Genomic DNA, 11,488 nt, shown 5'->3' on the forward strand with positions numbered 1-11,488 from the left:
AGAAGAAGAAGAAGAAGAAGAAGAAGAAGAAGAAGAAGAAGAAGAAGAAGAAGAAGAAGAAGAAGAAGAAGAAGAAGTTGTTGCCTCGCAGCTGATAGCCTGTCCCCTGCATCAGAATCCTGTGTTTGTATACTCATTTTGCCTTCCAGACATCCCAGATTCGAGCCCCACTTTTCTGCTGAGGCTGGTCCCCGGCACATAGGGACCCCAGCTCTCAGGTCCCACTATGGCACATTGGAAGTACAGGCTTTCCCGACCTGGGGTTGCAGTGGTATAAGACCCATGGTTCACATGATTTAAGTCAAGAACCCTTTACCAGGGGCTTTCCCCTCTCCTTCCCTGCCAGCGCTCCTGGGATCACCTCACAAAGAGGTTTTCTGTATTCCCTTCCTTGACTCTGGTCTCCTGAAGCCAAAGACACCTCACACACAAACATACAGCCTCTCAGGGGTGGAGGGAAGAATCTTGGGGTTGCATGTCTGCACCAGAGCTTCTGAGGTGGTGGTGGAGAGTCCTGGAAGATAGGCCCAGGTTCAGCAGGCTGCAGAGGCTCCGTACCTGGAGGGGGGGAAGGGGGGATGCGGGAAAGAAAAGGAGGAGGAGCCTCACTTTTAGGAGAGAGAGAAGACTAAGGAGAAAGTAGGAAGAGGACTCCTTGTTTGGAGGAGGAGAGAAAGCCGGAAGAGCAAGAGTGGGCTACTCTTCATTTGAGGGGGAGGAGGGAAAAGAGAGAGATGGGAGGGTAATGGAGACGAGGGGGGGTGGAGGGGGGGTGGAGAGGGGTGGAGGGGGAGGAGTCCTCACCTGGATGCGCTTGTTTAGCAGCCGCTCACTCAGCACCCGCAGGGACACCCGTCTGTAATGGCCCACCTTGGCCTCATGACTCAGCACCATGTCTGTGGACGTGTCGTAGACGGTGTAGTTGTTCATGTCCTCCTTCAGTGCATTGAAGTCATGCTTCAGGTCGTGGCCCACCACCAGCTTGCCTTTCAGAAGCTGCAGGATCTGTTCAGGAAGACAGGTGTCCCCACGCATGTCCACCCTGGGGGCTCCAGGTGGGGTGCCTGCCCCTCCCCGGAGTCAGGGAGCTAAGTGGGCAGTGGTCACTCTTGGAGCTGCTATGGGACCCTGGGCCAAATCGCCTTCCCTCACTGGAGGGACACAGGGTGCAGAGCCCTTCTCAAAGCAGTCTAACTCTGTGAGGACCCCTACCCTGGGCTGCTCCCGAAGCTCATGGGAAGGGCTTGCATGGATACACAGCACATAGACTATGTCCTTTAACCTGCTGAGCAACTCTGCTGTAACGGGGAAGAAATGACCTCTCAGAGGTGACCACACCCCCTGAGGGGAATCTGTGAACACATACGTGGACAGCGGCGTGTGTGTGTGTGTGTGTGTGTGTGTGTGTGTGTGTGTGTGAAGTGGGTAAGTACATGTGGAACTTAAACTGTTAGCCATATATTCATCTTAAAATAGGGAAGCTTTTGGTGGGGATTGTGGCTCAGTGGGAAAGTTATTAGATCCAATCCCTAACACTGGGCAGAGAATGAGAGTTCCAGAACAGACCCCCATTATCAAGAACCCTTCGTTCTGAAGGTCAGGGATTTTTTTTTTTTTTGAGGATAATTTGTGGACTGTTGGTAGTTTTGAACAGGAGGAAGGACTGAGGCCAAGGTGTTCAAGCTGCTTCCAGAACCTGGCAAGGGATGAGAAACCAGCCTTGCAAACTCCTTAACTCTGGTCCCAAAAAGGCCCAGGTTGGACTTCTGAAAAGAAGAACATTAAGATAACAAATTCATACTGTCTTAAAGCTTTAAGTTGCTGGCTTGGTTCAACAAAAGCTAGCTCAGTTAGGAGGGAGGCCCAGGCTTAACAGAATTCTACAGAAGAAAACAATGATAACGGAAAACCCAGAAAATAAAATCATTTTCCTAAAGTGTCTCTGACCATTTTAAATGTTTATTAATTCCTTCATAGTGCTCTTTAAAAACAATAATTAGGGCTGGTTTGGTGATATTTTGTTTGTGCTATAACAAATAAAGCTTGCCTGAGGGTCAGAGTGTGGAGAGAGCCACTAGTTAGTCATAGAGGCCAGGCAGTGGTGGCACACACCTTTAATTCCAGGCAGAGGCAGTTCAGGGCCAGCAGTGATGGCTCACACCTTTAATCCCAGCACTAGAAAGGTGGAGACAGGAAGGGCTATGGTTGGGCAGAAAGAGGAATATAAGGTGAGAGGAAGCAAGGGTTCAAGTGATTCAGTCTGAGGACTCCTGGAGACAAGATCTTGCCCACTTTGGTCTGAGGATTTTGTAGAGGTTAAAAAGTCTCTCTAGGCCGGGCGGTGGTGGCGCACGCCTTTAATCCCAGCACTCGGGAGGCAGAGGCAGGCGGATCTCTGTGAGTTCGAGACCAGCCTGGTCTATAAGAGCTAGTTCCAGGACAGGCTCCAAAACCACAGAGAAACCCTGTCTCGAAAAAACCAAAAAAATAAATAAATAAATAAATAAATAAATAAATAAATAAATAAAAAGTCTCTCTAGGGGCTGGAGAGATGGCTCAGCGGTTAAGAGCACTGACTGTGCTTCCAGAGGTCCTGAGTTCAATTCCCAGCAACCACAGGGTGGCTCACAACCATCTGTAATGAGATCTGGTGCCCTCTTCTGGCCTACAGACATACATGCAGACAGAACACTGTATACATAATAAATAAATCTTTAAAAAAAAAAGTCTCTCTAGTAAGTGGTTCCTTTACTTCTCTGATCTTTCAACATTTGCCCTGATATCTGACTCTGGGTTTTTATTATTAAGAACAATTAGAATTCACGCTACAGGCTGGGGTGTGGGTCAGCTGGTAGAGTACTTGCCTGGCATGGGATGTTTGGTTGGAAGCGGCACCCCAGCCCCTGGCATCTATATATCCTAAAAAAGTCTGGAAAATTTGGGTAAAAAGTTCCATCCCAAGCCCCCTCTTCTGGGAGTTGCCTGCGTCCAGACTCCACCTCCAACAAAGCCCATCAAATGGTGACCCCTCCCCAGAGTGGCTCAAGACCATACCCACTGCGTATTTAAACTGACCCCCCAGAGAATAAACACATGATTTTCTGGTCTTCCTTTCCTGTTTCCTCTCTGAGGGCCTGGAAGGCCACCGGGGAGTGTTGGCATCCATTAAACCTGGGCTGTTTCTAATTCGGTTTGATTTGGTCTGATTTGGATTATTGTGTCAGCAGAGAGATTTATCAGGGTGTAAAAACTTTTCTTTCTTTCTTTCTTTCTTTCTTTCTTTCTTTTTTTTTTTTTTTTTTTTGGATTTTTCGAGACAGGGTTTCTCCATAGCTTTTGGTTCCTGTCCTGGAACTAGCTCTTATAGACCAGGCTGGCCTCGAACTCACAGAGATCTGCCTGTCTCTGCCTCCCGAGTGCTGGGATTAAAGGCATGCGCCACCACCGTTCGACTTTTTTTTTTTTTAAACTTTTCATGGGAGAACCTAGGTCCTATCCCATATAAAGCTGGCATGGTGGCACAGACCTGCAATCTAAGAATTTGGGAGCTGGAGTTGGGAGGACCAGTTCACAGTGAGATTAAAGTCAGTCTGAGCTACATGGGACCCTAAGCAAACCAAGGAGGAGAATGAACTTCCCCTGGCTGGGGAAACCCTGGAGAAAGGTCATATATAGAGACAAGCTGAGAAAATCTAATACAGCAGCAAGCAACTTTACACATAACTTCTGCCTGCTGGCCCTGCCACACTGCCCCTACTACCTAGCCCTGCTCGACCACAGATACACAGGTGCGACAAATGCTTCCTACCAGTGTTTGGGCCATTTTGGGGGATGATGTGCTAAACATCGGAATGCTGGGATCCCCACACAGAGAGGGAGTGACAGAGCCTGGCTTCAGAGCATCTGCTTGTCACACTGCTGGATGAGCAAGGTTGATCTAGCAGCCCAGTGAGAGAAAGGGCAACCCTCGGAGCGTTCAGCCTCATGTCTTACATGGACTTCTAAGCCTCCCCTTGGCCTCTCTCCCATACCCTGGCACACAGCACAGCAACATTCTTTAACTTGGCTGGAAAGAGGCATCTGGAAACAAAACAGGGTGTCTGGCCTTGGCTATGGCTTCAAGACAGCTCTGCCTGCCTTCAGCTTTCTCTGTCCACAACCAGCACCTTAACCTGCATCATAGAAAAAGCTTCCTGCCTGCCTAACGCTGCTCTACTGCCTGCTTCTCCTGGGGACATCAAAGGGCCTCTCTGGGCTTGTGTTGACACTTAGCCAAGAAGCCTGAGGTGGAGGCTTGTCCCATTATCTGGCTCACTGGCAGCCAGATGCAAAAGGAGGCCCAGGTCTCGACCAGGTGCTAGTGCCCCCTGTTCACGGCTCCTTGATCCTAGGTCCCATTTCCCAGATGAATCTTATTCAGAGCACCAGGACCAGCTGCAGAGGCACAGGATCAAAGGGCCTGGAGCCGGCCTTTGGCAACCCTCCCCCTGGTTCCACTTTGCTGATCAGTTTGGGAAACCTGCCTGGACCCTGACAGCTTCTAGGAGTCCATTACTTTGTCTCTTCCACACCCTCAACAACCCTCCACTGCTTCCTATATCTGGCCATTCACTGCTGGCGACATTCACTGTCTTCCCAGAGGATCAAGGGTCTTTCTGTCATCAGGAATGGGCCGTCTCCCTGCTTCCTCTTGTCTCTTGCCAGGCTCACGGGTTACTCCGCCCCTGGCTCACACTGCTATCCTGGATTAAAAGAAGAGCAGCCGAGTTGCCTCCGGGACCTGGCTAAGCTCCGCAGGGACCTGCCAGGTGGCAGAGTCCCAGCTGATACCCCTCCCTGACCACAGACTACCGCCTTCTGCCTTTGGAGAGCCGACAAAAACAAGATATGAGCTATAAGTAACCTCGATTCCCGGAAGTAGAGCGACACGAAGCTGCCAGGAAGGAGCCCTGAGCCTGACGGTTGACATGTAGTTCACCTGCCTGTGTTTTCAGCGCATCATTGCCCTTCTTGGGCTCCTTGTTTGTGATTTGTCAGAGTCTCTATAAACCTGTGTTTCTACACTGTAGCTCTATAGGCCGAGGCCCACCCATTGTGTCTTTCCTGTGGAACAGGACAGAGGAGGAGGCTACTGAACAGCACGTCCAGCCTTTGTTTATGTGCTGCTAGTGGCAGGAGCAGGGCTGCCACAGTGACAGCCGGAAATGTCTCTGGTGGGGTATGTGTGTGTGTGTGTGTGCAAATTCTCATCTCATTCAGAACCAGTGTTCCAGATGATTGGCTGATCAAGGTATGTAGAAAGATATAGAACAATTGCTTTACCCTGTGAAAGCAATAGTATCACATTACAAACTAATACACACATCTGTAAGCCCAGGAGGAGCAGAAGTGCAATTGGCCTACATAGTGAGTCTGAGGACAGTCTGGGCTATATGAGGCTCTCTGTCTTACACAAAGAAAATGGAGCTGGTGTCAGTGCTCTAACATTCCTGGGCAGAGCCAGGGGGGCTCAGGCTAGCCCACAGCACTCCTGGCTATCACAGGCTGCCTTACTGCATGCCATGACTTGGGCCTACTCACTCTCTTTAACCTGGGGTTGAAGAGCTTTGAACAGAAAACTTGCCCAGAACTCAGCTCTGGCAAGCCCTAGATGCCTCTGGAAAGTTCCATTGCCTGTGGATCTGAGAAAAGGCTAGCAGCTTCTTTCTTCTGGGGGTCTCCAGTACATTTTGGGGCCCATGCGTATTTTCTGCCTTTTAGAAGTAAAACATAGATGAGGCTGGGGGAACAGTTCGGTCAGGGAAGGGCCAGATACACAAGCATTAAGGACCCAGGTTTGGATCCCCAGCACCCACTTAAAAACTGGGTGTGTAGGCACATGTCTATATGCCTCATGCTGGGGATCAGGTGGAGACAAGGAGATCTCTGAAATTCATTGGCTGGTCAGACGTCCTTTCCAAAGCAATGTGCGTCAGGGTTTCAAAAATAAGGCGGGAAGAAATCAAGACAGACACCTTACAGTGATGGACCTTGACCTCCACACACACGTACACCGGTACTTACACGTGCATACACAAACAAGTGCACAGGCTACACACACACACACACACAATTATGAAGAATGCATTTGGAAGTGCATGTCTGTACCCTCAGCTACTCAGGAAGCTGAGTAGAAGGACCAAAAGTTCAAAACCTGCCGGGTTAGTGAGTTCAAAGGTCAGCCTGGGAAGCTTAGTGAGACTGTATCTCAAAAAATATAAAGACAGCTGGGGATGTGACTCAGTTGGTGTAAGGGTCCAGTTCAATCCCAGCACCACAAAAACAAGTAACAAAATACCGTGGTTAGTGAGTGAGAACCAGCTGTGTAGGGAACCAGCACACTCTGTGTGAGTAAGCATTTGTCAGGTCCAAACATCCCCCCCCCCACACACACACATAAGAGCAGGCCCTCTGACTAGGTTCAGGATGACAGTAAAGACTCCAGCTGGAGGAGAAGCAAAAGGATTCCAGGTGATAGGTTGGAGCTCCTACACAGCATTCTTCAGGAACCTGTGAAAAGGGTTTCTGTCTGCCAGAAGGAGCCACTTCCCTTATCTTCCCTTGCCTCTGGCAAAGGGGACATATAGCTCTCTATTGACATACACCTGTGCCAATGCCATCTTCCAAGCTCCCCAGTCTCTACCAGCATGTACCTACCTACATCCCAAAGCCACCCTGCCAAGTTTTTTTCCTCCTGCACCCCAGAGATAGTGTCGCAGTCTGAACACAATTTCGGTTTTCACCCACGGTGTGGTTCAGTTTGGTGGTTTCCCTGCACCCTATCTTACAACATTCATGACATGAGCATGGCCATGCCAAGGATAAAAGTGCTGCAGACTCATGGAGACAGAGAGGCTTTACCCAGGTCTGGCTCAGGAGAATTGCGAAGCCTCCCCTGGTCCGACAGTTCTGGATGGATGGTTAACCTTTAGCTAAAAAGCAGTATGTAGAGAAATAATTGGCCACAGCTTCCTCTCCCCGGATGACTGCGGCTTGAGACCAGTCCCCTACAGAGACACCCAACCAAGATTAGTTAACCTGCCTCCTTGGTTTCTGAGCTGATGGTGACTTATATTGCCTTGGGAATAAAATGGCTGTTTTCTTGCTGTAAATTTCTTGCTGTAGCTTCCTCCCATCTGTTACAAATTTGGGATTTATCCCCCACAATCCAGCACTGTTTGATCATTTACTGGGTACAATTTTCCCTATGCATTTGGGGTGTACTGATTACATATCCTAGCTATGTGTGAAAACACTTTCCACTACCAGGCCTCTGTTCCTCTCTCCTATCTAAACACAGGGATCTGGCTTCCTGCAATTATCTTTATTGACAGGCATTTTGGGCAGTGTTTAGAATCCAGACAAAGGCATTCTGTTTAAGACATTTCCAGATATCCAAACATAGAATTATTATATGCCCAAAGCTTTGATTCATAGCTGCTCAGATATATAGAAAAAAATCAGCATGCCCTGGTTTTACCACACTTATAGATAAGGAAAGCGGCGACCTAAAACTAACCTTGCATTACGCTCACCTTCACCTCAGTGTACGGATGATTTTAGCTCAGGAAACTACTGCTTGTGTTCTACTCTCAGAGACAGCAAGAAAGACTTCTTCTCACTGGCCCCATAGACCCACACAGCCAAGGATCAGAAAGGCTAATAAGTATCAAGCCCCAGATCTGATCATTTAGAGGTTTGGGTCTCCTTTATGCTTCAACCACTTAGAGCAAAGGTGTCAACTTCAGATCTAAAAGGCCCTGAGAGCTTGCAACATCTGGCAAATGTGCTAATGGATCAAGGGCCATAGCTTCCCATTTGTTTACGTAGGTTGCCTGGTTACTCGGTACTCTCTATGCATGATGGGGGGGGGGAACAAAAGCAGAGCACTGAATAAAAAGACAATCTTTGCCTTCCTGGTGATTTTACTGAATATGAACTTCTTAGCTCTTTATTCTAACCATCTAAAAATATAGCGAAGCACACTATCTCCCCTTCTAGAATTCCCTGATGATTTAATCTCCTCCTTAATTAACCTTAAGGGGAGGGGAGGGACACATGTTCACTAAGCCACTCCCATCTTCGAGCTGACAGTCATGGCTCCGCGCACGTGTGTCTTTTATGTCCTATCTGTCTTTTATGGCCCTAAAGAATTCCAGTCCTGGACACCACCCACCCCTGGCTGGGAAATTGCTGGTTGTAGGAGTGTAGAAACTGCAGTATGCAACTTCATATGGAAAAGCAAAAACCCCAGGATAGCCAAAACAATCCTATACAATAAAAGAACTTCTGGAAGCATCACAATCCCTGACTTCAAACTCTACCACAGAGCTACAGTACTGAAAACAGCCTGGTATTGGCATAAGAACAGACAGGAGGACCAATGGAACCAAATCGAAGACTTGGATATTAATCCACACACCTTCAAATACCTGATTTTTGACAAAGAAGCAAAAAATATCAAGTGGAAAAAATAAAGCATATTTAACAAGTGGTGCTGGCATAACTGGATATCAACATGTAGAAGAATGAAAATAGACCCACATCTATCACCATGCACAAAACTCAAGTCCAAAAAGATCAAAGACCTCAACATAAAGCCAGCCACAATGAACCTAATAGAAGAGAAAGTGGGAAGTACACTTGAACACATTGGCACAGGAGACCACTTCCTAAATATAACCTCAGCAGCACAGACACTGAGAGAAACAATTAATAAATGGGACCTCCTGAAACTGAAAAGCTTCTATAAAGCAAAGGACATGGTCAACAAGACAAAACGACAGCCTACAGAATGGGAAAAGATCTTAACCCCACATCAGACAGAGGTCTGATCTCCAAAATATACAAAGAACTCAAGAAATTGGTCATCATAAGATCACATAATCCAATAAAAAAGAATGGAGTACAGACCTAAACAGAGACCTCTCAACAGAGGAATCTAAAATGGCTGAAAGACACTAAAGGAAATGTTCAACATCCTTAGTCATCAGAAAAATGCAAATCAAAACAACTCTGAGATTCCATCTTACACCTGAAAGAATGGCCAAGATCGCCCCATGCCTTTAATCCCAGCACTTGGGAGGCAGAGGCAGGTGGATCTCTGTGAGTTTGAGGCCAGCCTGGGCTTTAAGAGCTAGTTCCAGGACAGACTCCAAATCTACAGAGAAACCCTGTCTCAAAACAAAAGAGAGAGAGAAAGAATGGTCAAGATCAAAAATACTGATGACAACTTATAGAGAGGTTGTGGGGAAAAGGGAACACTTCTACATTACTGGTGGAAATGCAAGCTAGTACAGCTCATTTGGATGTCAGTGTGGCGATTTTTCAGAAAATTAGGAAACAACCTTCCTCAAGACCCAGCAATATGACTTTTTAGGTACATATCCAAAGGATGCTCAATCATGCCACAAGGACATGTGCTCAACTATGTTCATAGCAGCATTGTTTATCACAGCCAGAACCTGGAAACAACCTAAATGCCCCTCGACAAAAGAATGGATAAGGAAAATGTGTGGTACATTTACACAATGGAGTACTTCACAGCAGAAAAAAATAATGACATCTTGAATTTTGCAGGCAAATGCATGGAACTAGAAAACATTATTTTAGGCTGGGCGGTGGTGGCACACGCCTGTAATCCCAGCACTCGGGAGGCAGAGGCAGGCGGATCTCTGTGAGTTCGAGACCAGCCTGGTCTACAAAGGGAGTTCCAGGACAGGCTCCAAAACCACAGAGAAACCCTGTCTCGAAAAAACCAAAAAAAAAAAAAAAAAAAAAAGAAAACATTATTTTGAGTGAGGTAACCCAGACCCAGAAAGATAATTATCACATGTACTCACTCATAGGTTTTAAACATCAAGCAAAGAAAACCAGCCCACAAATCATAATCCCAGAGAACCTAGACAACAATGAGGACCCTAAGAGAGACGTACATAGATCTAATCTACATGAGAAGTAGAAAAAGACAAGATCTCCTGAGTAAATTGGGAGCATGGGGATCTTGGGTGAGGGTTGAAGGGGGAGGGGGAGGCAGGGAGGGGAGCAGAGAAAAATGTAGAGCTCAATAAATATCAATAATTAAAAAAAAAGAATTCTAGTCCTGGACAGCCCCGGGCTGGGAACTTTCTGGTTGTAAGAGTATATAAACTAGAAGCATTTCAGCAGAAAAAGAATAAAGAGACATGCTAAGGAAAAATGTGTGTTAATCTTTTTCCCCCCTCAGATCTTCTTAGTTAATTTCCTTTGCTGGATGTAGTGCCTTAGCCGGGCCTTGAAGGAGTCTGAGCCCCTGGTTACGGTGCATCTCTATCAGAGTCAAGGGTTCACCCCACCCCACGTTTTCTGTATGCGTGTCTTCATTCCTTATTACTCTAGCCTGGTCAATCCCAAAGTCATGCAGGTCATGGCACGGCTTCTTCAGGGATCGTGGTCGATCCCATGTTCCTGAAAGTCAAGGACAGCTTGGTGTTTGGACACCTAGTAAGCAGGCAGCCTTGTAAAGGCCTTGGATGGGGAGGGGACCAGGTTCATTGGGAAGTGGTGGGGCGGGGTGAGGGGGATATGAGATGCGGTACTAGGCTCCTGTTCTAGGAGGCTGAGAAAGGTTAAGGTCAGTCAAGGGCTCAAGTAGCCTGGGCTGCGATGGATGGAGTGTGCCGTGCTGGCCACTGTCCCTCATACTGGACACTGATGCGGAATGTTGGAACAGAAAGTTACAGCTCCAGCCCCGAGTCAGAATGCGCTCTGCTCCACCCCGTGTACCGCCGACCTTGCCCCTTGGTCTCCTCATCTGAAAAGCAGAAGCGATGAGACTGGCTACCTCATTCTTGCCGCTGCCGCAGAGTGAAGAACGTGGTGTGACTCTTTGCCTAGGATAGGATCTGGAGCATGGCACTGGATACATTCATATTGGTGTGTCATCCTCATATCACAGAGCCTTGATGAGTGAGCTCAGAGAGGGTGGCCATCAAGCCCGAGGACACAGAGCAGGCAGGTGGCAGAGCTGGGAATGGATCCCGGGACAACATGCTTGCTCTTGGCCCCTTCCCCAGGCTGCCTGTGTGTGTCAGCTGCAACTCCCGAAAGGGTGGATGGTAGAATAGAGGCAACTTCGTCACTGAAAACTCAGGTCTGCTCTCATCTCTCACACATTCCCGGGGCACCTTCCAAAGTCTAAGCAGGATGTCCTTGGTAGATACTGATACTAAGTGTGTATCGGAGCAGCAGGGAGCCATGACTCAAGAGTGTCTGCTTCTTTGTGAGACAATTAATTCCTGAGTACCACTTGGGCTGGGTTGGGGTGGAAATGAAGGGTAAATGAGCATGGGGAGGGCTAAGAAAGGAGGGAGGGAGGAGAAGGGGAAGAGCAAGAAGAGGAGTGGGAGGAGAAAGGAGGGGGAGAAGGAAAGAAAGGAGGGGGAGAGAGAGAGCGCAAATTAATGACATT

At 47.8% G+C, this 11,488-nt stretch overlaps 1 protein-coding gene across 1 annotated transcript in view; it reads right to left on the reverse strand.

The window, feature by feature from the left end:
- Positions 1-11,488, reverse strand: part of Isg20 (interferon stimulated exonuclease gene 20) — a 17,106-nt gene that overhangs the window by 3,940 nt on the left and 1,678 nt on the right. The window contains exon 3 of the mRNA XM_005357736.3: positions 805-1,005. Coding sequence (XP_005357793.1) covers positions 805-1,005 — 201 coding nt within the window. The remainder of the gene's footprint in view (positions 1-804; positions 1,006-11,488) is intronic.

This window comes from Microtus ochrogaster, chromosome 22 (assembly GCF_000317375.1).
Source record: "Microtus ochrogaster isolate Prairie Vole_2 chromosome 22, MicOch1.0, whole genome shotgun sequence".
Lineage (NCBI taxonomy): Eukaryota > Metazoa > Chordata > Mammalia > Rodentia > Cricetidae > Microtus > Microtus ochrogaster.